This window comes from Cannabis sativa, chromosome 8 (genome assembly GCF_029168945.1).
Source record: "Cannabis sativa cultivar Pink pepper isolate KNU-18-1 chromosome 8, ASM2916894v1, whole genome shotgun sequence".
Classification (NCBI taxonomy): domain Eukaryota; kingdom Viridiplantae; phylum Streptophyta; class Magnoliopsida; order Rosales; family Cannabaceae; genus Cannabis; species Cannabis sativa.
The window spans coordinates 10,125,148-10,153,028 of NC_083608.1; the positions used below are offsets into that span (position 1 = coordinate 10,125,148).

General features: G+C 34.0%; 1 protein-coding gene across 1 annotated transcript; it reads right to left on the reverse strand.

The window, feature by feature from the left end:
* Positions 1–15,726: 15,726 nt before the first annotated feature.
* Positions 15,727–19,661, reverse strand: LOC115712279 (uncharacterized). The gene is made up of 5 exons (XM_061102366.1): positions 19,553–19,661; positions 18,401–19,439; positions 17,004–17,748; positions 16,352–16,799; positions 15,727–16,062 (listed from the first exon to the last, which is right to left on the reverse strand). The coding sequence occupies exons 2-4, from the start codon at positions 19,423–19,425 to the stop codon at positions 16,353–16,355; spliced, it is 2,217 nt and encodes a 738-aa protein (XP_060958349.1). The 5' UTR covers positions 19,426–19,439; positions 19,553–19,661; the 3' UTR covers positions 15,727–16,062; position 16,352.
* Positions 19,662–27,881: the final 8,220 nt, after the last annotated feature.

Here is a 27,881-nt window from a genome sequence, read left to right on the forward strand (position 1 = left end):
AGAAAGATTTCTAATATTAGATAAGTAACATGCCTTAAAATAATTTACACTCCAATGATATGTTGACATCAAAGATAAAACAGAACAATTCGTATCACATGATTATGACAGAACTCACAACACAGCCAAACATAACTTCATTACATTATAAATTAATGCTAAAACTCTCATTTGAATTCTAAATCAAAGGTCAACAACATGCTTTATTAGATACACAACGTGCCTAAAGTACAGTAAACAACATGCTTTATTAGATACACAACGTGCCTAAAGTATAGTAAACAACATGCCTTATATAGACACGCTGTTTTACCCAAATTAAGGCATGTTGCTCACCTTTTCATTATATGAATATTTCACAAATAATAATTTATTCAAAATTTTAAACAACGTGCCTTAAAATAAGGTAAACAATATTTCATTAGATAAACAACGTCTGTTAATTTAGGTAAACAACGTGCGTTAAAATAAGGTAAACAATATTTCAATAGATAAACAACATATGTTAATTTTGGCAAACAACGTGCTTTAAAATAAGGTAAACAACGTGCCTTAAAATAAGGTAAACAACGTGCCTTAAAATAAGGTAAGCAACATGTGTTAATTTAGGTAAACAACATGCCTTATTTAGACACGCTGTTTACCTAAATTAAGGCATGATGTTTACCTTTTTATTATTTGAATATTGCATAAAAATATTAAAATTTCTTCTATTTACCTATAATAAATAGGTTTTTTAAAATCTTAATTTTAAATAGCTTAACGTTTATGAAAAAATCAATAAATACATAAAGATTAAAATAAATATATGTATATGAGTTGTTAGTAAAAAAATCATGATATTTTATAAAGTGTTAGGACGATTAATGGATATTACAGAAGATAAAGCCAAAATATATGCATATTGTTAAAAGAAAAAGCCTAATAAACCCTTTAGAAAGAAATGGATAAGAAAAAATACAAAAAAACTTTCCAAATATCATTTATTTTGTTTCAGAAAGACAAGTATAATAATAAGTTTTAAACGCTATTTTTTTTAAAAAAAAAAAAAAAATCTTTGTTTCTTGGCACTTTGATGTTCATAATCATTACATTATTAACAATTTGCAATCTCATTTAAAATAACAAATAATAAGTTATTCAAAATTTTAAACAACATGCCTTAAAATAAGGTAAACAATATTTCATTAGATAAACAACATGTGATAATTTAGGTAAACAAAATGCTTCAAAATAAGGTAAACAACGTGTCTTAAAATAAGGTAAATAGCGTGCCTTAAAATAAGGTAAACAACAACGTGCCTAAAGTACGGTAAAAAACATGCCTTATTTAGACACGCTGTTTACCTAAATTAAGGCATGTTGTTTACCTTTTTTATTATTTGAATATTGCACAATAATAAGGTAGACACAGGCTTTAAAATAAGGTAAACAACGTGTCTTAAAATAAGGTAAACAACGTGCCTTAAAAAAGGTAAACAACATGCCTTATTTAGACACGCTGTTTACTTAAATTAAGGCATGATGTTTACCTTTTTATTATTTGAATATCGCACAAAAATATTAAAATTTAAACTATTTACCTAAATTAAGAATTTCGTGTGAGAAGTGAAGGAAAGAGAACGGCTATAGGCATATTGTAGAAACAACATTGCTATTGGGCACCACTTTTGCCCAGTAATTTTTATAGGTGGCGTCCCACGATTGGTTAGCAATATTTTTTTAAAAAATTTCTTGTGTGATACCGAGGAGAGTGCAAGACAATAAAACTTTAAATTTTTTATTAGTTAATTATAATTAGCTAAATTTTTATGATAAAATCTATTAATATATAAAGATTAAAATAAATATATGTATATGAGTTGTCACTAAAAATAGTCATGATTTTTTATAAAAATTTAGGACAATTAGTGAATATTGCAGAAGATAAAGTCAAAATATATGCACAATGTTAAAAAAAAAAAAAGCATAATAAATCCATTAGAAATAAATGGATAAGAAAAAATACAAATAACTTTCCAAATATTATTTATTTTGTTTGAGAAAGAAAAATATAATAATAAGTTTTAACACTATTTTTTTTAAAAAAAAAAAAATCTTTGTTTCTTGGCACTTTGATGTTCATAATTATTACATTATCAACAATTTGCAATGTCATTTAAAATAACAAATAATAATTTATTTAAAATTTTAAATAACGTGCCTTAAAATAAGGTAAACAATATTTCATTAGATAAACAACATATCTTAATTTAGGTAAACAACGTTCCTTAAAATAAGGTAAACAATATTTCATTAGATAAACAACATGTGTTAATTTAGGTAAACAACGTGCCTTAAAATAAGGTAAACAATGTTCCTTAAAATAATATTAACAACGTGCCTTATTTAGATTTAGGTGTTTACCTAAAAAGTCATCCAATATTAGATAAATAAATTGCCTTAAAATAAGGTAAACAAAATGTGTTAATTTAGGTAAACAACATGCCTTATTTAGACACGCTGTTTACCTAAATTAAGGCATGATGTAACACCCTAACTACCTTAGGCGTATTACGTGATTTTTAAACGTACTGTGCAGCTCGTTGCTAATCAACGAGGTTTATGGAAAAACGTGATTAATTAAAATTTTGCTTTTCAATTAAACTTATAAAACAATATTACAAAAGACTCGGGATCCCGATTATAAAATCATTTACAAAAGATTTAACTGTTTAACTGTTACATAAAATTAAAAGTCGTCTAACGACCAGTTACAAAATTTCAGCCTTGCTGTCCCGAGGATCGTACGCTCCAGGCCTAACCGCCCCGACATGTACAATCTCATAAGCTCGCTCACGGTCCATCAGCTATAGCCTTGCCTTTACCTACACATAAACGTAAACTGTGAGTCGACAGACTCAGTAAGAAAAGCATAATAATATCATACATAATTCTAACTGCCGTGTCCAACACGATACTGAGTCCCGCTACTGCCATGTCCAACATGGTACTGAGCCACTACTGCCATGTCCAACATGGTACTGAGTTCTGAACGTTCATAGGGACGGTACTATTGACACGTAACAACCTGATCGGTCAAACCGGTCATACTCCGGCTGCTGGTCATACTCCAGCCTGTACCGACGTGTTACTATATCCTCCTGATCGGTCGAACCGGTCATACTCCGGCTGCTGGTCATACTCCAGCCTGTACCGACGGGATACGTCAATAGCACGGAACCACCAACCAAGTGTCAGCCTGATCGGTCAAACCGGTCATACTCATTCTTGGTCATACTCCAGCCTGTCCCGACGTGACAGGGGTGGATGGTTCGAAGCCAACATACAACTAATGTAATCTAATAGGCTTCTTACATGCTCGCTAAACATGTAATCTACATATGCATACCGTTATACTAATCTTACCGGATTCGATTTCGGTGTGCAGTCAACCTGACTGGAACTGAAGCTGAGCGGCGGATTACTGGCTCCTAAACCATAAAAATCACAACGCTATAAGTGACACGCTAAATCACTTCCCGAGGACTAAAACTTGGAACTAAAAGTTTCCCTATCGATAAAAAACATGGCAATACCCCTAAAAACATAAAAACGAGGAAAACTAGGGTTTCTGAAAATTCCCCAACCGGTAGACCGGTTGCCCAACCGGAATTCCGGTTCTGGGAATTACTGGACACCCATCCGGAATTCCGGTTGCACAACCGGAATTCCGGTTCCTCGCAGGAATTTTTCAAAAATTCCTAACTCAACCAAATCAAACCCAATTGGTTCCAAACCTTCCAGACCTGCTCTAAATACCCCAAAGAACAAATCCAAGGCATCAAACTAACCCAGAATTCACAGATACACAAAATGCCATTAAAGCTCAAGCTTTGAGTTCTAAACTCAAACTTGAGCAATTCCCACAAACATGCATTCAAACCTAGTTAATTCTACTCAAATATGCATGAATAAGCCTCTGAAAACTATTAGAAACTACAGCAACAACACAGAAACAGAATCACAATATTTTCCTCCAAAAATCACATTTTTGCATAGAAAACTCAAAGCTTTAAACAATCTATCCAACATGCTTTCAACATAGCTCAATTAACATCAATTAACATGTTTTAAACCACATATATTAACAACAAAATCACAGCAGCAACAACAACTAAAAATCATGCAAGAATCATCATATTTTCAACAAAATTCAAGAGAAAACTAAAGAAGCTAACCTAGCTTGAAGAATGCTTAGCTTTGGATGAGAATCCACTAGAAAATCAAAGCAAAAATCCACCCTTTTTCACCCACATGCACAGCCGAGAGAGAGAGGAAAAGAGAGAGAGCTTTGAGTGAAATTTTGGAAATTTTCTTTCTTTTTTCTAAACTTAGTGATTTTTTGATAAAAAGAGAAATGAAATAAACTACATGCAATATTCATTTCAGCCAAGTATACAATTAAATAATTATTTAATTTCCAAGTAAAAAGTCACTAAAAGACAAAAAGTCATTGGGGCAAAAAGACCATTTTGCCCCTCCACCATAAAATCACATAAATCATACTAAAGAGGTATTTTTGGGAAATTCTAAATTCCCGGCCATTCCCGACATTCCCAATGTCTAAAACCCGTCCCCAAACTACTAACATACTAAGTTGTGATTTCTACTGAGCCAAACGCCGAGTTCCAAAATACCGGACACCGGAAATGCAAAATATGCAAGCTACTGAATAACATAAATAACAGTATAATAAATTATTTAAATAGCTATAAATAATTTCATAATTAATCACAATCAACTGATAATTTCCAAATTAACTAAGCGGGCTTTACAACTATCCCCCCCTTAAAAGGATTTCGTCCCCGAAATCTAACCTGAATAACTCTGGATATTGAGCTCTCATATCTGACTCTAGCTCCGAGGTGGCTTCCTCCACCTTGCTGTTTCTCCAGAGTACCTTGACCAATGCTATGGTCTTATTCCGAAGGACTTTATCCTTTCTATCCAGGATCTGCCCTGGTTGTTCCTCATATGTCATATCTGGTTGAAGCTGAAGACTCTCATAACTGAGTATATGAGAGGGGTCTGAAACGTATTTTCTCAACATTGAGACATGGAATACGTTGTGAACTGCTGATAAGGCTGGAGGCAATGCTAACCGATATGCCACTTGACCTATCTTCTCGAGAATCTCGAAAGGTCCTGTAAATCTAGGGCATAACTTGCCTCTTTTCCCGAAACGTTTAATCCCCTTCATCGGAGATACCCGTAAAAACACATGTTCCCCTACTTGGAACTCAACATCTCTGCGTTTCGGATCTGCGTAACTCTTCTGTCTGCTCTGTGAGGCAAGCATTCTAGCTTTTATCTTTTCTATCGCCTCATTGGTCCGCTGAACTGACTCTGGACCTAGGTATTTCCTCTCCCCTGTCTCATCCCAGTGGATAGGGGATCTGCATTTCCTACCGTACAACAGTTCATAGGGAGCCATCCCTATCGTACTCTGATAACTGTTGTTGTAAGAAAATTCTATCAACGGTAGATACTTACTCCATGAGCCCTCAAAGTCCATAACACAGGCTCTCAACATATCCTCCAATATCTGAATTGTCCTTTCGGACTGACCATCTGTCTGAGGATGGAATGCTGTACTGAATTTCAGCTTTGTACCCATTGCCCGTTGCAAACTTTGCCAAAATTTGGAGATGAATTTCGGATCCCTGTCCGAAACTATAGACTTCGGTACCCCGTGAAGTCTCACTATCTCTCTGACGTACAGTTCTGCCAACTGATCCACTGTGAACGTTGTTCTAACCGGCAGAAAATGAGCAGATTTCGTAAATCGGTCCACCACTACCCAGATGGAATCATACAAACCCGTGGTCCTAGGTAACCCGACCACAAAATCCATCGTAATATCCTCCCATTTCCATTCTGGTAGGGTTAGAGGCTGCAACAACCCTGCTGGTCTCTGATGTTCAGCCTTAATCTGCTGACAAGTGAGGCATCTCGATACGAATTCTACCAAATTCTTCTTCATACCGCTCCACCAGAAGTACGGTTTCAAATCTTGGTACATCTTGGTGGTGCCGGGATGCAGAGAATATGGGGTAGAATGAGCCTCCTCAAAGATCTCAATTCTAAGTTCCACACTGTTCGGAACACAAACCCTGGCTTTATACAAAAGCATCCCACTGTCTGACACCGAAAAGTCTTTGGCTTGACCAGCCAATACCTCATCTCGGATTTTCACTAACTCCGGATCTGTCATCTGAGCGACTTTTATTCTTTCCAATAGATCAGATTGCAGCGTCAAGTTGTGAAGCTGACCTACCACAAACTCAATGCTGGATCTAACCATATCCTCTGCTAGCTGAGGTGAGATCTGAATCATACTAGCTACTTGCCCGGGACCCTTTCTGCTCAGGGCATCGGCCACTACATTGGCTTTTCCGGGATGATAGAGGATCTCACAATCATAATCCTTCACTAATTCCAACCAACGCCTTTGTCTCATGTTCAAATCTTTCTGAGTAAAGAAATACTTGAGACTTTTATGGTCGGTATAGATCTCACACTTCTCCCCATAAAGGTAATGCCGCCAAATCTTCAGTGCAAAAACCACTGCGGCCAATTCTAAATCACGAGTCGGGTATCGCTGTTCATAATCCTTTAACTGACGGGAGGCATAAGCGATGACCCGATCGGCTTGCATCAATACACACCCCAAACCCTGTTTGGATGCGTCACAGTAGACTACGAACTTCTCCTTGTCCGAAGGCAAAGCTAGCACCGGAGCAGTAATCAACCTCTGCTTTAGCTCCTGAAAGCTAGCTTCGCACTTATCTGACCAAATAAATCTCTGATTTTTCTTTGTAAGCTCGGTTAGGGGCATTGAGATTTTGGAGAACCCCTCCACGAACCTACGGTAGTACCCAGCTAATCCCAAGAAGCTTCTGATCTCTGTCACTGTCTTCGGTCTCGGCCAATCCCTGACGGATTCAATCTTCCCGGGATCCACCTTGATCCCATCTTTACTCACAATGTGCCCTAGGAAGGACACCTGAGATAACCAGAACTCACATTTCTTGAACTTGGCATATAGCTTATGTTCTCGAAGTCGTTGCAGTACCATCTGAAGATGTAACTCATGCTCCTCTTCTGATTGAGAGTACACGAGGATGTCGTCGATAAACACAATCACACAGATATCGAGGAAATCCTTGAATACTCTATTCATCAGGTCCATGAATGCTGCAGGAGCATTGGTTAGTCCGAATGACATAACCAGAAACTCGTAATGTCCATACCTAGTGCGGAAAGCCGTCTTTGGAATGTCCTCCTCTCGGATTCTCAACTGATGATAACCCGAACGGAGATCAATCTTAGAAAAGACTGTCTTCCCCTGAAGCTGATCGAACAAGTCATCGATCCTAGGTAATGGATATTTATTCTTCACCGTCAGCTTGTTCAACTCCCTGTAGTCGATGCACATCCTCATAGATCCATCCTTCTTCTTGACGAACAAAACTGGGGCTCCCCAGGGTGACACACTGGGCCGAATGAACCCTATGTCAAGCAACCCTTGGAGCTGAATCTTTAATTCCTTAAGTTCAGCTGGAGCCATCCTATACGGGGCTTTGGAAACCGGTTCCACCCCTGGTGCCAAGTCAATCACGAAATCAATCTCCCGCTGAGGTGGTAACCCTGGAAGCTCTTCGGGAAAAACGTCCAAAAATTCCCGAACCACTCTGATGTCCTCTGGCCGAATGGTGTCTGGCCGAGTGGTGTCCACCACCACGGCCAGAAACCCTAAGCACCCGCCGTGCAACAATTCTCTCGCTGACATAGCCGAGATCACCGGGATCCGAGATCCCTGAACTGAACCCACAAATACAAACGGTTCTTCACTTTCCGGTTGGAAGACCACCATCTTCCTTTTACAGTCAATGCTCGCCGAATATTTAGATAGGAAATCCATTCCTAAAATAATATCAAATTCGACTAAGCTCATCTCTATCAGATCAGCGCTTAACTCTCTACCATCTATCCTGATCGGCATAGACCTAATCCACCTATTGGAGATAACCAATTCCCCGCCAGGTAACAGGATTCCAAACCCTGATTCATATCTATCATAGGGTCTACCCAATTTACTAAAGACTCTGGCCGCCACATAAGAATGTGTAGCCCCAGAATCAAACAGCACTGAATATAGCGAGTTGTTAATAGAAAGCTGACCTGTGACTACTGATGGGCTGGCATCTGCATCAGCCTGCGTGATAGCGAACACCCTGGCTGGAGTGGGTATCGCTGGAGCTCGCGGTGCCTCTGGTCGGAGCTGGGGACATTCCCTCTTGAAGTGTCCGGGCATGCCACAATGAAAGCATCCCTGACCTTTGCACTCACCCCGATGGTGCCTCTTGCAGCTAGGGCACTCGGGATAGGAGAAGCGGGTCTCAGTACCCCCTGGGCGACTCCCTCTGTTCTGGTTCCCCCGGAACCTCTTGTTCTGACTCGAGCCACCGGAAGCAGTGGGTGCTCTCTTCCTCTGGTCAATGGCCGATCCACTACTCCCCCTGCTATAGCCTGATGCAGGAGGGGTAGGAGCTCCGCCACTCACCGGAGTACTGGCTGATTCTGACATACACCCCACTGCACCCTCAGCTCGCAGTGCCTTCTCCACCATCAGAGCATAGGTGGTGCTGTCGTCGGTGGTGATCATCAGGTCATGCCTGATCTTGGGATTCAACTCGTCCAGATACTTCTCCTTCTTGCTGAAGTCGGTCGGCACAATTCCCAAGGCTAACCTCGCCAACCGATCAAACTGAGTAGTATACTCAGTGACGCTCATGTTCTCCCGCTGGGTCAGGTGAACGAACTCTTTCCTCTTGGCGCTTCTGACCGCCTCATTGTAATACTTTGCGTTGAAGAGTTCCTGGAACCTTTCCCAGGTCATGGTGGTGACGTCATGGATCTGAGACACCATGTCCCACCATACCAGAGCGTCCTCCTGGAACTGAAACGTGGCGCACACCACTCTGTCGTTACCGGTGACACCCATGAAATTCAGTATCTTGGTGATCACCGTCAGCCATTGCTCGGCTTTCATCACGTCCGGACCTCCCAGGAAAACCGGAGGTGCTTGCTTCCGGAACCGCTCATACAATGGTTCCAATCTATGGGCCGCCACCACTATCTCGGCACAGGCGGCGGGCAGGTGCCACTGGAACTATGGGCACAGGAACTGCAGGAGCACCCTGCTGTCTCAACCTCTGAATCTCGAGGTCTTGTTCTTCGATCCGGGCTTGCATCTCCGCAAACCGTAACTCCCAGTTCGGGGCTCCCTGATCGGCTGGGGGAGCTTGGGCAGCCTGTGGCGGGTTCTCATCACCCCGGCCACGAGCCCTGCCTCGGGGACCTCTACCTCGGCCCCTAGCAGGTGGGGGAAACTGAGCTCCCTGACCTTGATTCGACCCTACGGAGTTGCCCTGACTCCTGGTAGTCCGCCTGGCGTCCATCTAGTTAGAACCGCCTGCGAAACCAAGAGTTGGCATATCAGGTCGTATTCAAGGAGAGCTTACTAATGCCGCTTAATTTGGAAATTAAAAACGAAACATGCGCCTATTCTACTATCAGGCTACTAACATGCTTCCTAACAGGCTTTTCTTTTTCATAACTGAATAAAATAAACTACTAAAGCAATAAAGGCTTACTGAACCGTGAACCGAGCTAACTGCTGATGATGATTGTACATGTCGTGACGATCTTCGGAAGACAACCTGGCGGCTCTGATACCAAATTGTAACACCCTAACTACCTTAGGCGTATTACGTGATTTTTAAACGTACTGTGCAGCTCGTTGCTAATCAACGAGGTTTATGGAAAAACGTGATTAATTAAAATTTTGCTTTTTAATTAAACTTATAAAACAATATTACAAAAGACTCGGGATCCCGATTATAAAATCATTTACAAAAGATTTAACTGTTTAACTGTTACATAAAATTAAAAGTCGTCTAACGACCAGTTACAAAATTTCAGCCTTGCTGTCCCGAGGATCGTACGCTCCAGGCCTAACCGCCCCGACATGTACAATCTCATAAGCTCGCTCACGGTCCATCAGCTATAGCCTTGCCTTTACCTACACATAAACGTAAACTGTGAGTCGACAGACTCAGTAAGAAAAGCATAATAATATCATACATAATTCTAACTGCCGTGTCCAACACGATACTGAGTCCCGCTACTGCCATGTCCAACATGGTACTGAGCCACTACTGCCATGTCCAACATGGTACTGAGTTCTGAACGTTCATAGGGACGGTACTATTGACACGTAACAACCTGATCGGTCAAACCGGTCATACTCATTCTTGGTCATACTCCAGGCTGTACTGACGTGTTACTATATCCTCCCGATCGGTCGAACCGGTCATACTCCGGCTTGGTCATACTCCACCGTACCGACGGGATACGTCAATAGCACGGAACCACCAACCAAGTGTCAGCCTGATCGGTCAAACCGGTCATACTCCGGCTGCTGGTCATACTCCAGCCTGTACCGACGTGACAGGGTTGGATGGTTCGAAGCCAACATACAACTAATGTAATCTAATAGGCTTCCTACATGCTCGCTAAACATGTAATCTACATATGCATACTGTTATACTAATCTTACCTGGATTCCGATTTCAGTGTGCCGTCAACTTTACTTAGGAACCGAAGCCGAGCGGCAGACACGCTCCTAAACCATAAAAATCACAACGCTATAAGTGACACGCTAAATCACTTCCCGGGGACTAAAACTTGGAACTAAAAGTTTCCCTATCGATAAAAAACATGGCAATACCCCTAAAAACATAAAAACGAGGAAAACTAGGGTTTCTGAAAATTCCTCAACCGGTAGACCGGTTGCCCAACCGGAATTCCGGTTCTGGGAATTACTGGACACCCATCCGGAATTCCGGTTCCTCCCAGGAATTTTTCAAAAATTCCTAACTCAACCAAATCAAACCCAATTGGTTCCAAACCTTCCAGACCTGCTCTAAATACCCCAAAGAACAAATCCAAGGCATCAAACTAACCCAGAATTCACAGATACACAAAATGCCATTAAAGCTCAAGCTTTGAGTTCTAAACTCAAACTTGAGCAATTCCCACAAACATGCATTCAAACCTAGTTAATTCTACTCAAATATGCATGAATAAGCCTCTGAAAACTATTAGAAACTACAGCAACAACACAGAAACAGAATCACAATATTTTCCTCCAAAAATCACATTTTTGCATAGAAAACTCAAAGCTTTAAACAATCTATCCAACATGCTTTCAACATAGCTCAATTAACATCAATTAACATGTTTTAAACCACATATATTAACAACAAAATCACAGCAGCAACAACAACTAAAAATCATGCAAGAATCATCATATTTTCAACAAAATTCAAGAGAAAACTAAAGAAGCTAACCTAGCTTGAAGAATGCTTAGCTTTGGATGAGAATCCACTAGAAAATCAAAGCAAAAATCCACCCTTTTTCACCCACATGCACAGCCGAGAGAGAGAGGAAAAGAGAGAGAGCTTTGAGTGAAATTTTGGAAATTTTCTTTCTTTTTTCTAAACTTAGTGATTTTTTGATAAAAAGAGAAATGAAATAAACTACATGCAATATTCATTTCAGCCAAGTATACAATTAAATAATTATTTAATTTCCAAGTAAAAAGTCACTAAAAGACAAAAAGTCATTGGCGCAAAAAGACCATTTTGCCCCTCCACCATAAAATCACATAAATCATACTAAAGGGGTATTTTTGGGAAATTCTAAATTCCCGGCCATTACCGACATTCCCAATGTCTAAAACCCGTCCCCAAACTACTAACATACTAAGTTGTGATTTCTACTGAGCCAAACGCCGAGTTCCAAAATACCGGACACCGGAAATGCAAAATATGCAAGCTACTGAATAACATAAATAACAGTATAATAAATTATTTAAATAGCTATAAATAATTTCATAATTAATCACAATCAACTGATAATTTCCAAATTAACTAAGCGGGCTTTACACATGATGTTTACCTTTTTATTATTTGAATATTGCATAAAAATATTAAAATTTTTTCTATTTACCTATATTAAATAGGTTTTTTAAAATCTTAATTTTAAATAGCTTAACGTTTATGAAAAAACAATAAATACATAAAGATTAAAATAAATATATGTATATGAGTTGTTAGTAAAAAAATCATGATATTTTATAAAGTGTTAGGGCGATTAGTGAATATTACAGAATATAAAGCCAAAATATATGCATATTGTTAAAAGAAAAAGCCTAATAAACCCTTTAGAAAGAAATGGATAAGAAAAAATACAAAAAAACTTTCCAAATATCATTTATTTTGTTTCAGAAAGAAAAGTATAATAATAAGTTTTAAACACTATTTTTTTTAAAAAAAAAAAAAATCTTTGTTTCTTGGCACTTTGATGTTCATAATCATTACATTATTAACAATTTGCAATCTCATTTAAAATAACAAATAATAAGTTATTCAAAATTTTAAACAACATGCCTTAAAATAATGTAAATAATATTTCATTAGATAAACAACATGTGTTAATTTAGGTAAACAAAATGCTTCAAAATAAGGTAAACAACGTGTCTTAAAATAAGGTAAACAGCGTGCCTTAAAATAAGGTAAACAACAACGTGCCTAAAGTACGGTAAACAACATGCCTTATTTAGACACGCTGTTTACCTAAATTAAGGAATGTTGTTTACCTTTTTTATTATTTGAATATTGCACAATAATAAGGTTAACAACGTGCTTTAAAATAAGGTAAACAACGTGTCTTAAAATAAGGTAAACAACGTGCCTTAAAACAAGGTAAAAACCGTGCCCTAAAATAAGGTAAACAACATGTGTTAATTTAGGTAAACAACAAAAATATTAAAATTTCTTCTATTTACCTATATTAAATAGTTTTTTTAAAATCTTAATTTTAAATGGCTTAACGTTTATGAAAAAATCAATAAATACATAAAGATTAAAATAAATATATGTATATGAGTTGTTAGTAAAAAAATCATGATATTTTTTAAAGTGTTAGGACTATTAGTGAATATTACAGAAGATAAAGCCAAAATATATGCATATTGTTAAAAGAAAAAGCTTAATAAACCCTTTAGAAAGAAATGGATAAGAAAAAATACAAAAAACTTTCCAAATATCATTTATTTTGTTTGAGAAAGAAAAGTATAATAATAAGTTTTAAACACTATTTTTTTTAAAAAAAAAAAAGTCTTTGTTTCTTTGCACTTTGATGTTCAAAATTTTAAACAACATGCCTTAAAAATAAGGTAAACAATATTTCATTAGATAAACAACATGTGTTAATTTAGGTAAACAAAGTGCTTCAAAATAAGGTAAACAACGTGTCTTAAAATAAGGTAAACAGCGTGCCTTAAAATAAGGTAAACAACAACGTGCCTAAAGTACGGTAAACAACATGCCTTATTTAGACACGCTGTTTACCTAAATTAAGGCATGTTGTTTACCTTTTTATTATTTGAATATTGCACAAAAATATTAAAATTTAAACTATTTACCTAAATTAAGAATTTCGTCTGAGAAGTGAAGGAAAGAGAACGGCTATACGCATATTGTAGAAACAACTTTGCTATTGGGCACCACTTTTGCCCAATAATTTTTATAGGTGGCATCCCACGATTGGTTAGCAATATTTTTTTTAAAAAAATTCTTGTGTGATACCGAGGAGAGTGCAAGACAATAAAGCTTTAAATTTTTTATTATTTAATTATAATTAGCTAAACTTTTATGAAAAAAATCAATAAATATATAAAGATTAAAATAAGTATATGTATATGAGTTGTCACTAAAAAAAGTCATGATTTTTTATGAAGATTTTAGGACAATTAGTAAATATTCAGAAGATAAAGCCAAAATATATGCATAATGTTAAAAAAAAAAGCATAATAAATCCATTAGAAATAAATGGATAAGAAAAAGTACAAATAACTTTTCAAATATTATTTATTTTGTTTGAGAAAGAAAAACATAATAATAAGTTTTAATCACTATTTTTTTTTTTAAAAAAAAAAAATCTTTGTTTCTTGGCACTTTGATGTTCATAATCATTACATTATCAACAATTTGCAATGTCATTTAAAATAATAAATAATAATTTATTCAAAATTTTAAACAACGTGCCTTAAAATGAGGTAAATAATATTTCATTAGATAAACAACATATGTTAATTTAGGTAAACAACATGCCTTAAAATAAGGTAAACAACGTGCCTTAAAATAAGGTAAACAACATGCCTTAAAAAAGGTAAACAACATGCCTTATTTAGACACGCTGTTTACCTAAAATAAGGCATGATGTTTACCTTTTTATTATTTGAATATCGCACAAAAATATTTAAATTCAAACTATTTACCTAAATTAAGAATTTCGTGTGAGAAGTGAAGGAAAGAGAACGGCTATAGGCATATTGTAGAAACAACATTGCTATTGGGCACCACTTTTGCCTAGTAATTTCTATAGGTGGCGTCCCACGATTGGTTAGCAATATTTTTTAAAAAAATTTCTTGTGTGATACCGAGGAGAGTGCAAGACAATAAAACTTTAAATTTTTTATTATTTAATTATAATTAGCTAAATTTTTATGAAAAAATCCATAAATATATAAAGATTAAAATAAATATATGTATATGAGTTGTCACTAAAAAAAGTCATGATTTTTTATAAAAATTTAGGACAATTATTGAATATTGCAGAAGATAAAGTCAAAATATATGCACAATGTTAAAAAAAAAGCATAATAAATCCATTAGAAATAAATGGATAAGAAAAAATACAAATAACTTTCCAAATATTATTTATTTTGTTTGAGAAAGAAAAATATAATAATAAGTTTTAAACACTATTTTTTTTTAAAAAAAAAAAATCTTTGTTTCTTGGCACTTTGATGTTCATAATTATTACATTATCAACAATTTGCAATGTAATTTAAAATAACAAACAATAATTTATTTAAAATTTTAAATAACGTGCCTTAAAATAAGGTAAACAATATTTCATTAGATAAACAACATATGTTAATTTAGGTAAACAACGTGCCTTAAAATAAGGTAAACAATATTTCATTAGATAAACAACATGTGTTAATTTAGGTAAACAACGTGCCTTAAAATAAGGTAAACAATGTTCCTTAAAATAAGGTAAACCACGTGCCTTAAAATAAGATAAACAACGTGCCTTATTTAGATTTAGGTGTTTACCTAAAAAGTCATCCAATATTAGGTAAACAAATTGCCTTAAAATAAGGTGAAAAAAGCATGTTTTTTTTAGGTAAACAACATGCGTTAATTTAGGTAAATAACGTATCTAAAATGAAATAAACAACATGCCTAAAATAAGGTAAACAATATACCTTAAATAACTTAAACTATGATTACTACCCTAAAACATATATTATATTGTTATTTGTCTAATTTTTATAAATGATTACATACATAGTTGATGACAATGTTGTTTTAATAAAGTAAAAGAAAGACATGAAATAATTGTTGAAATATAGGCATTTCTCTAAACATTGCACATGAAAAAAATTTATGTTCTTAGAATTCTGAAACCATATAGTATAAAAATGTCAATATTAGCTCCTACAAAGTAAGCATCATAATATATTTATATCATCAAAAACATAAATGAGAACCAAATGTGTAAAAATTAAAATGAAAAGGTATGTCTACAGTCTTAAAAAGTGTGGTCAAATATTTGATTACAATAAAGCTCATGCATCAAAAATGTTCAGCAATTACAATCCAACAAGAAAATAAAAAACAAATCAATAAAGCTCTGCTATCTTTGCTTCTTCAACTGATACATATTATTATTAATTTCAAGTCTAAAACATAAAGCTATATATGTTCAAGCAACATGCTCAGCGGGAATTGTAGAGTCTATGCAATTGGCCTTGATGGAGATTACCAAGTGACCCCCAACTTTTAAAAAGTAATTATCATTCAATGCTAGAATCCTTGCCTGCAAAGTTGATCAATACTTGAGATACAAAAGAATACAGGAAGTATCAACCATGCTTTCCTCCAATGGTTGAGATTAGAAGACAGTTATTCATTCATGATTCATTGTAGTTCACATTTATGTTTAATCAAATGATTATAATTCTCATTTTCCACATTGCCAAACCAAACTTAATAGAAGGAAAAGGCTGACAAACCAAATAGCAAATAACAGAGTATGATGCAAGCCTAAATCTATATGTGTTTAAGCAACAGAGTATGTCAAATATTTGATATTTCTTTAGCCTTACTTTAGAATTGGTTGGTTGTGTGGTTGCAACTCTTTTTATTGTGGTCCAATATTCCACTATTTCCACATGTCATCGTTCGACGTCGACCACGCTTGGCATAGTCTCCAATTCCTTCTCCTCTTCTTTTCTTAGGACGTCCTGGTTTAACTTTGAATTCAGGAGGCTTGATGCGGTCTTCTTTAATTTCATCTGGGGTGTTCCAATCCTCTTTATTTGGAAGAGGGTTAACTGAACCTGCATATGTTTCCAACAAAACAGATTTGCTATACCACTCAGAGCAAAACTTGTATTTATCAAAATGATTCGCATCGATTGCTGCAATGGCGTGAGCACATGGAATTCCCTCTAGTTGGAATTCCTTGCAAGAGCATGAGTTTTCAGTCAGATCAACAATGAAGGTTGTGTCACCATAGGTGACTTGATATTTGAACATATCTATTTTATCAACCTGTGAAAAAAATTAATTATTAAGTAAAACATAAAAGCATAGTTATTTGGAATGTAAAATTGTTACAGGTCGTATAGAACGAGTTAGCCATAAGAAGGTTATCCACAATAGCATAGAATAATATAGACCATGCAATAATTTCATTTCAGCAATATTCAATTTAAAATATATGTTGTGAAATAAATAAACAGATTCTATACATACTTTCATTCGAAATGCTTGATCAAGTTTGCTCTCCATTACGTCATTTGCCCATTTTGTCATGTCAAAAAATTGGCATGTAGCTGCCTCTTTTCGTCTTGAGAACCAATCTTGTACCATTTCTCTAAGAGCTTCTACTAATGGAGTTATAGGTAGGTCTCTTGCATGTTCAATGGTAGAATTTATTGACTCAGAAATATTGCTGGTCATAATATTATATCTTCTTTTCGGAAAGAACGATCTAGCCCACCTTTTTGGATCTGCTTCCAATAAGTATGTGGTAATTTCAGGATTGATGTTGCGCAACTCAGCCATAGCAGAATCATACTCTGGAACTGAATAACTTCTAGCAGCAATTTCAAATGTGGCTTGCACGTGCACACCCCTAAACCTACTCCTTAAGTTCTGCTTCAAATGGTAAGCACATATCCCATGGTATATTCTTGGAAAGACTTCTGCAATCGCGTTCTTTATGCTGATGTGCCTATCAGATATTATGCACATCTCTTCTCGTTCACCTATTGCTTCTTTAAGCCTTTTGAAAAACCATTTCCACGCTTTGTCATTCTCAGAGTCTCCAATTCCAAAGGCAAGAGGAAAGATTTGGTTATTTCCATCTTTAGCGCAAGCTGCATATAACGTTCCTCCACATTTTGCTTTTAAAAAAGTTCCGTCAACCACTACAACAGGTCTGCAATGTTTCCATCCATCCAACGAGCAACCAAAAGCCAAAAACATATATTTAAACCTGTAAAAAAATACAAACCAACCACCAAATATCGGAATTAAAAACACCTAAAAATCATTCCACTATTGCATACATATATTTTGAACTTCCCATGCTCTCAAAATCCTTTTTTAATAAAATGTCTATACCATTAATCGATATTGATGATGATGATTATGAATTTATGAAAACAATGAGAAAATAAAACTCGACATGGATATCAGTGTTGGTGTTTTGTTAAACTATGAACATGTTTCATTTAGTGTAATGATCAAGCTGTTTTAACATAGAAGGAAAGCAACTAAAGAAAAAAAAAATATTGAAGACCTATTCATTATAAGATCTTAAACTTCCAATCTTAAACTAGCAATAAAAATTTCATCCATAATTTTATTAACAAGAACATGAACTGTACAGTCAATTAAATTAAAAATAAAAAATAATCCTACTTCTTATGGCTTTGTTGTAGTTTATATGAATTATGTAATTTATGAAAGATGCATTGTATATCAATGCCAAAAAACAAAAATTATTTCAAGAATCTTGTAATCAATCTTCCAGATAAATAATCATAAAAGGAAAAAAAAAATGAGCAAAATATACAACACTTATTGTAGAAAATAAACAACATAGACTCAAAGGAAAAGACATGAGTTGGAACAAAATTTTGTACCTATTGTCATCATCTTTCTCAATTCTTGTGATGGTTCCTGGGTTGGACAATTTCAGCATATGTAAGTACGCAGGTAACTCAGCATAACTCTCTTCATATGATCCTCTGACATTATTCTTTGCTAGTTCCTTTGCCCTCCATGCTTTGTTATATTTTACCTGCACTCCATACTCATCTCGCATGTCATTTATTATTTGTCTTGTTTTGTAGTTTGTTTTCGGGTCACGAATCTTTTCTTTGATGCAATCACTGATTACTTTTGCACTAGCCTGTCTATTATCAGTACTTTTGTGATTTAAGGAGCATGAGTGAAAATTTTTGTACTTGATAACTCTGAAGTAGCTTGATGTTTTAGAGCTTCTAGCGCGGAGGTACCACTCACAATTTTCATCTATGCATTTTGCCCAAAATGTCAGCGAACATGATCTCTTAACCTTGTATTGGAAGTGCTTCTTGATAGCAATCCTCGAAAGAGCAGATTTCAACTCTTCTTTGTTCTTGAACATATGATTCACTCTTAGGTCTTCAATGCCCATACTTGGCAAGACAGTTAGAGGTGATTGAACTTCTTGTCCTCCTTCAGTAGCCATACAAGAAGCTCGTGATGATGTGCTGTTTGTGCCGCTGTAAGCGCTACTGCTTGCTGCTGTCTTTTTTCTGCTTGTTGCGTTACTTGCTGAAGTAGTTGCAGCAATGCTAGTTGTTCTTGACAAGGCCATTGTTTGGTTCTTCTCAATTACTTCAACAATAAGAGGACAATTTCTCAGATCTTCCTTTGTGTTGTTCTCGATCAAGTAAGCCTCTAAATCCATATCGCTTTCTATCTTCATTCCTTTGCTTGTACCCATATTCACATCAAATAGAATGTTGATCGAAACCAAATTTCGATTCAAATTGAGCAAGTTGTGTATCTTATCTACCAAATCCAAAAATTTTATATCTTTATGCACCATTAGGAGTTTGATTTCATGATCAACATATTTGTTGTGTGCATTCCATCTTCCGTTAAATACTATGTACAACATCCTTGATTCTATTTCTGCAATATTAGAATTATAAATTCAATTAGTCTTTTCCTTTACATCAAAAATAATTCGAGAAGGCTCCATCAATTCCAACCAAAAATTATGAACAACAAAAATGTCATGTTACCTGCAAATCACTCGACAAGTCCTTCACATAGTCTTCAAAGAGTTTTTTCTCTTGCATAAATGTGTGAAATCAAGACAATAGAGGATCCTAGTCAAAGGTAAAAAAAAGAGAGGGGCATAGTAGAAGATGGGAGAAGGCTACATTTTCAAATGCACCAATCAAATCACACAGCACAAATTTCATCAAGAGAAATTGAAAACTAATTCATTTAATTTGGATAAAATGTATTGCCAATCAAAACTATATTCTCTAATATGTTTACAACTAGATGTAAGCTTATAAGAACACAAGCATAAAAAGTATTTTTAGCAAGTACTAACTAAGTTTATCTTGCTTTACTTTGACGCTATTTAAGTGCATTTGACATAAAAGTTTATACAAGTTGTTCTTGTCTAACAACAGTATAGAAAAAGATTTTTATTATGGCTATCATTTGATTTGCCACAAAGTAAAAAAATTATTGTTATAAATTCTCCACTACCTTGAGAGAACATTGCTCTCTATTTTTATGCATATACAAACTCTAATTTAATAAATTTCAGGATATATATAATTATATACATATATAAAATATCCATTCATCAAATGTTAAAAGTATATAAATCATAGACAACATATATGAATATATATATATGAAGTTGCTAATGCTAGTATTAGCGTATACCTCTCCCATAATATAAAATAGCAATATATGGGCAATGAATAATGCAGCATACCTCGACCAGTCTTTGGCTTCGTTCACTGGTCCTATCTTGCTGCCTATGCTCTTGATAAAAAGAATAAACCATTTTAGTACTTTACTACTACATGGTATTAGTACATACACCAAATACTCAAAAGAGCCTTGAAAAAGAAGAGAAGTGATATATCCCATTCAGCAGATATAGATAGAAACTCATTTGAGTCCGTGTGTCTACCTCTTAATTTACTAGAGTAGAACAGAACAGGTAACCCCATACAATACAATAAAAGGAAGAAGAATAGAAAACTATGGCATGGAATGGAAGCTCAAGCGGAGCTTCTCATCTCAAATGAATTAATTTCACAACACAAGTCCCTTGCCATTGTCACTCTATCGTGACAAAAAAAACAGTGGTCCCAACTTATGTTATGACAACATTCTCTAGTAAGTAATAGATTTATCAAAATGGTCTAGTGTGACGACCTCTGGCTCGGCCACAGAGAAGGGCATTTCTGGGAATTGGATATTCATCTCATAATGATGAACGAGCCCAGATTTCTTAGACGATTTTATAATTTCTATTAGTTATTTCAACAAACACTTAAAAAGCATTATATTTTCATAAAATGGTCAAACTGAATACACACAAACTTATTCATATGAACATAGGTCTTACAAACCAGAATATAATAGAAGATTGAAAGAGGGAGAAACAAGATCTAGAAAAAGAAACTAATACTAATTCAGAATGAAAAGAGAAACTTACATACCTTCAAATAGCTAAGGACATTGGCTTTTGCGGTTGCGGTTTCAAAGGTGTAATGTTTTTTTCGGTGGTGGTGGAGGCTGAGGGACGCTGAAGATGCCAGAGGAGGCTGATCGACGATGGCTATGGCAGACTGCAGAGCGCGTGCGTTTAGTTGCTATGGTGGAATTCGAAGTGGCTGCATTGAAGACTGAAAAGAATTTGATAGATATTTGAGGGTATATTGGGTAATTCAATTATAAAAGAAGGTATATTTTAACTAAATTTATTCTGCAGGTATTTTTAGTTAATTCAATTATAAAAGGGGCACTTATCAACTTCTCCCAAAAATAAATAGATATCTTTTGATCCATATTGGCTAGCTAGCTTATATTTGTCATAGTATTTACTGAGTAAAGTTATCGATAGTCTACTTGCTATAATATTTTAATACGTGCCCGTGTAGAAAAATACGGACAAGTATAAGAAGTAATGAGTGATTAAATTTTTCATTGCAAAATGCTTGGGAGAAGGAAAAGAGAAAATTAATTCACACAAAAGAATAAAAGACAAATGTATTATACTATTTGTTGACGTTGAGTTTGAGGATGGGCTATTTTGATTTGAAACACGAGGTTGTTGTAGATAAACTTTAAATTACGCGTCTAATCATGTGAATATCTGCTAAGTCATGATTACAAATTTTCCAACCTTTTAAAAGAAAAATGATTTTGTGGTTTTACACATGTACTCATAACTCAAATTACTATTTTTTTTTATCTTAACAAAAAAATTCAAGGAAAAAGATTTTATAACATCAGGCACTAATAAAAAGCCTCCTTCTTTTTCGAAATACAAAAACACACATTTAAAATCCTTTCGACAATTAAATAAAAAAACCACATTTGAAATTACGCGTCTAATTATGTGAATATCTGTTAAGTCATGATTACAAATTTTCCCACCTTTTAAAAGAAAATAATTTTGTGGTTTTACATATGTCCTCATAACTCAAATCACTATTTTAGTTTTTCTTTTTAGTTAAACTCTTTTAAATATTATTCTATTTACATTTAATTCTTTAAATTTAAATTTTAACCTTCAAAACCTTCCAAATTATTTTATTGTTTGCAAATTTAAAATATCATTCACTTTCTTCAATTAACTGTCAACATAAACTACTTATATGTACACTCTTATATGCATAATATATTTATATTAGTACACCTAATGTTATAATTAAAAAAATATAAAAAATATTTAAAATTTTATAATATTTTTTATTTTTTAAACATTTTTTTTTTATAATTTTATTTAATTTTAAATGAATTTTGAAAATAATTTTTAATAATAATATTCGGTATACTAATATAAATGTATTACATGTACAAGAGTATGCACATAAGAAGTTTATAGTGGCAGTTAATCGAATCACACCTTAAATTTACTACTGGTTGAGTAGTTTGGAGGGTTTTACTACTAAAATTTGAACTTAAAAGATTCAATACAAGTGAAATGATAGTTGAAAAAGTTTTTTTTTTTTTTTTGAAAATTATATAATAAATTTCAAAATTTAATATTTTATTTTAATAATATGAGTAACTATTTTACTATTTTTTTATTTAATAAATAAAGGAAATACAGATATATCTTCAAACATTATAGTGAAAAAGAAAATTTGAAGAACCTTTACACAATCTTGGGTCCTAAAAAAAGATAATTAATAAATCTATAGAAAAATGACCATATATATGATCTCAAAATTATTGTATGATTATCTTGTAGTCGAGACTACGTTAATTCAAAACTATTTTTATCACTGTATCCTGTCATTATATTTAAAGTCATTATTGTCATCATCGTATCTCACTCCACTATTTATAAAGGGAAATTTGAATTTTCATACTTACAATACCCTATAATTTTTTTCCCTAAATGCATAGTTATTAAAAGTGATCATATATGACCACTTTACTAATTTCCCAAATCTACCCCTCACATTTCAAATCCTAATCTCAGCCTCTCTCTTCCTCTCTCTCAACCCAGACTCCCCTCTCGGTCAGCCTCCTCAATCCACCAAAATCCGAAGTTGTGCTCACGTTGACGGCGCATGGTGGAGGCGAGTTCGACCCAGCCAATCGACGACGAGCCCACCCACGCCGAACCGAAACCATGTCAAGGTATGTTTTCATTTTTTCTTTTTTTGTTTTTTTAGAAAGTTTAGATTTATTGTGTTTGTGATTTTGTTTAGAATTGTTTGTGAAACCTATTATTTGTTAGATCTAAAAAATTTGGGGTGGAATGGGTGGATTCGGATCTGTGAATTTTTTTTGGGAAAGAAGACAGTCCGATGGGGTTGGTCCGATGGGTCCGGTCCGATGGTCTGATGGGTCCAGTCCGATGGTCCGATGTTATGGGGTCCGATGGTTTAGTTTCTTTGGGGTCCGATTTTCATGTACCCATCGGACCAATCGAACCCATCAGACCTGATGCCCTTTTTTTTAATTAATGATTTTTGTAATGAATTATTAATTATTATTTATTATTTTATGAATTATTAATTTATTTTGTATTGTTATGAAAGTATATAAATTCTAGTATTTTACTATTTACAATAATTATTAATCTTTCTATGAAATTATATAAATTGTAATATGTTTTTTTTTTTAAAAAAAAACTACTGGATATTTTGAATCCTTTTATCAAAAATACATTTTCATAAAATAAAACTTCTTGCAATATTTTGAGAATGTTGAGATAATTTGTTGTGTTTAAAACAATTTAAATTATGTCTGCTCGTATCATACAATAAAGGTAACCAAATTTTTTATCTTAATTTCAATACAATAGATGATCGAATTTGGAATCTTAATATGAATTTAGTGTAAGAGTTTCATATAATAAGTTTTAGTTGGGAGGGGACGAGATTAAAGAGAATCTCTAACCAAAATATTAAAGAGTTTAAAATTAATAAAATAAACTTAAAATAACAGAAAAAACAGTAAAATAACAGCAACAATCTACAGATCAAGCAACAAACACAACATTCTTAATTAAATATAACAACAACAAACAAGATTTAAAAAAAAAATAATTACTTACCCATTGATGCTATATGGGAGCTTGTAGTGTTCTAGCTTCTAATGTGGTGGCTTAGTGTGGTGGCTTGTAGTGTGGAATGTTGTAGCTTCTAGTGTATTAATGAGTGAAGAGAAGAAAAAAAAAATTGGTGGTGGTAAAATATGGGATTCGGGTGTGGGTGTGAAATTGATGGGAAGAGAGGGTTGGAGAGGGTAGATGTAATTGGGGAGGGTATTATGGGGAAAACAGTAAAAGTGTCATATATAACTAATTTTGTTAAGTATAAGTTTAGGAGAAAATTTTTAAGATAATGTAAGCATATTAATTCAAATTTCTCTTTATAAATGGGATACATAGGTCGTATTTGGATTACATTTTTTGACATAATATTTTTCTAATACTTTCAAATACGATTTTTTTTACTACACATATATATTATTTTTAATAATAATAATAAAAAATATTGTTTTGGTTCCTATCTTTTTTTTATTAGTTTAGAAAATTTATTTATTTATTTTAATAAATATTTTTTTAATTAGTAATAATAATAATATTTTGTTTTTTTTCTTTTGGAAGGAAAATGGTAACTTTATTAATAAGAAGATTCAACCACTACAATAGAAAGAAAATCAGGAGGAACATCATCCTCACTAAAAATACGATCTGGATACAAACAAGAGCTACGAGCAAGACAATGTGCAGCTTTGTTTACAGAACGTTTAACAAAATTAATTGAGACTAACGGCAAATCGGCTAAAAGAGAATGACAAACTGCCACCTGAAGGCCAAAAGGAGAAGGTATCTCCACCGTGCTTTGGACTGCCTGGACAACAACCAAAGAATCGGTTTCAAGGTCAACCGGTCCCCAATGTTTCCTCTTTATCCAACTCAAGGCCGCCTTAACCCCTACCAATTCAGCCATAGCCGAATCCACACACCCCACTCGTAAAACTGTGAAGCCTTCAATGAATCGACCCTGAGAATCTCGGGCCACCCCTGCCGCTCCAAATCGACCATCACTTGCAAAGATTGCACCATCGACATTAACCTTAATCTTTCCCATAACTGGTTTCACCCAATGCTCTAAGTCCTCTCTTGAACCCGTAGGACCAAGTAGAGACCCCATTCTCTTTCCCATAATAATATTTTGTTTTGGTTGCTAACGATTGTTATTTTAGTTAGTTAGAAATTTTTTTGAATTGTATATAAATATTTTTTTTAGTTAATTAATCAATTAATATTTATAAAAAGAATTAAAAATAAAAATTAGATAAAACTATTTTAAGTGATTTTAAAGTGTTATTTTATTAATTTAAATAAGATATTTAAGGAGAAAATAGTTAGAGTTATTCTGAGTAATTTTAGAGCGTCATGTTACCACTTCATATTTCTCCTTTATAATATGTATAAACAAAATACAAAATCAATGCTAACGAAAGTAACTATAAAAAAATGATGTAGAAGTGGAAAGCTATTTTTTTATACACATAAAATTTAAGGAGAATATAAATAGAGTTATTTTGAGTAATTTTAGAGCGTCATGTTACTACCTCATACTTCTCCTTTATAATATGTATAAACAAAACAGAAAAACAAAAAGAAAAAGAAAAAATTGATAATAAGAAGTATATATACTAATGTAGAAAGTAGTGAGAAGTATGAAAACTATATAGATATATACATATGTCGGTGAAAAGTATTAGAGGAATATATGATTTATATATTGATTATAGTTTGAAAATAAAAAAAAAATATCGGTAATTAATTAATGAGTGATATTTAAAAAATTAATATCTTTGTTAATTTATCTATTTTTAAAAGTAATCATTATTTTTTTGTTAATTATGATATAAATATATGTAACTTTATTTATTTAAAAAAATGTGATAGTGATAATGTTATATTTTGATATAATATTTTTGATTGATTAAATATATGTTACAAAGTTACAAGTTTGTTAGTAAAGAGAATATTTAATCTAGTGGGGGATTGTTATATTATTATTAAATAATATAATATATAGTTTAAATATGTGTAATAAACTAATAATATGTAACATATGACAATTTATATTATTTGTCATTATTTTGTAACATATAGGAGAGTTACTTGTTACTATGAGTAACCTCCACCATTATCACCAACATTAATGGCATGTTTACTAATAAGTAATGGGAATCAATGGTAAGGTAATCATTCTTGTAAAGACCTCTTATGATTAATACTTTGGAGTATTAAATAATTAGGGTTTATACATGAAATTTAATTATTATTTATAAAATGTATATTGTGCAATTTATTTAAGTTCATATATGTTTATTATGCTATTTATGTAAATTTCTTAATGTTCGTGATTGTGCTCGGAAGCGGTGGAAAGTGACATTGGGCCTTAGAGAGAGTCGCATTTTATTTGTTTTAGAATATTATTATTAGCGGGGTATCATTGTTAGGTTTTGAAATACCGGGTTTTGTCGAGGTTTGGAATTTGACTAAATTGCCCCTCGTGTTGGTAAGATTGCATTTGTTAGTCAAGGGCATGATTAGTCTTTTCTTAGACTTTTTGTCTTTTGTTAATGTTAGTAGCTGAATATTAAGTCATGAATATAATTAAAAATCATAGAATTTATTTACTTAGGTTTTAAGGAAAAGGCTTTAGGAAGAACACTTCTCTCTCTTCACAACTCTCTTTCTTTTTTTTCGATTCTTCAAGGCAGCAGCTAGGATTGGAGTTGTTTTAGTGATTCCAAGAATTTCTAGTGGAAATTGTGTGTTGTGATTCAAGGTTCTCTCCTTACTCTTCTTCCTTAATTTTTCTTTAGCCTAAGTTAGGTTTTATGTGTGAATTTGGGTTTTATGTTGCTGTATGAATTAAGATAGCTTGATTTGGTATTCTGGAGATTTTTTGGTATTGTTCAAGCTAATTTGGACTAAAATTGTTGGTTGAGTTGAGATTTGGGCAAAGTTTGAGTTTAAGAACTCAAACCAGCTCTCTAATGGTGATTTGAGATTTTGTGTGAATTGTTGAGTTCTATTGCTTGGGATTGGTTTATTATAGTGTATACAGGTATACTGGAGAGTTTGGTAAAGTTTGGGCTTGTTTTGGAATTAGGGGAGCATTTTTCAGGTTCCTAGCTCAGAACCGGAATTCCGGTTCCTGGGGGCCTGTAGCAACCGGTCGACCGGTTGGTGCCAGGAACCGGACTTCCGGTTGGGAACCGGTCTGCTAGTTTGGACTTTTTCCCAAACCCTAGTTTGTCTCGTTTTTATGTAATTTAAGGTGTTAGCATCCTATTTATCGATAGGGTTATCCTTAGTTTCAATTTTAAATCCCCGATAAGTGTTTTAGCATGTCTCTCATTAAATTTTGAACGTTATGGTTTAGGGTCCTATAAAACGTCGAGCTGCACTTCCACTCAAGCTGACCGGCACTCTTGAGCACGGAACAAGGTAAGATAGCATAAATATTACATATATGTGAATGTATGCTTGTGTTAAATGTTTACACTACTAACACTAAATGTTTGTACGGTTTTAAGGGTGTTAATGTAGTGTAGGTTTTAGAATAGTTACAGTGTTACCAACACGAGTATCAGGGAGTACGTCGTGCATGTGGTACAACACTTCGTAACTTTCGGGGGTACAATAATGGCTCTACCAACACGAGTACAGGGTTGGCACTTTAGTGCATTTGGTACAGTGGTCGTACTTCCCTTAAGAACGTTCTTAATTATTTGGTGAGCTCGTTGTTGAGCTCAGGGCGGCTTAAGCATTAAGCCGATCTAGCATTGCTTATATATATGTTTTGCATATCTTACTGAGTT

Bases quoted from the DNA above. Each gene is read 5' to 3' on its own strand.
- LOC115712279 (XM_061102366.1), bottom strand. From the start codon at position 19,425: ATGTTGTACATAGTATTTAACGGAAGATGGAATGCACACAACAAATAT. The intron at 17,749-18,400 runs GTACAAAATTTT...ATTTTTTTACAG, and splicing joins GAGAAAGATGATGACAATAG to GTTTAAATATATGTTTTTGG. The intron at 16,800-17,003 runs GTATGTATAGAA...TTTTTTTCACAG, and splicing joins ATCAAGCATTTCGAATGAAA to GTTGATAAAATAGATATGTT.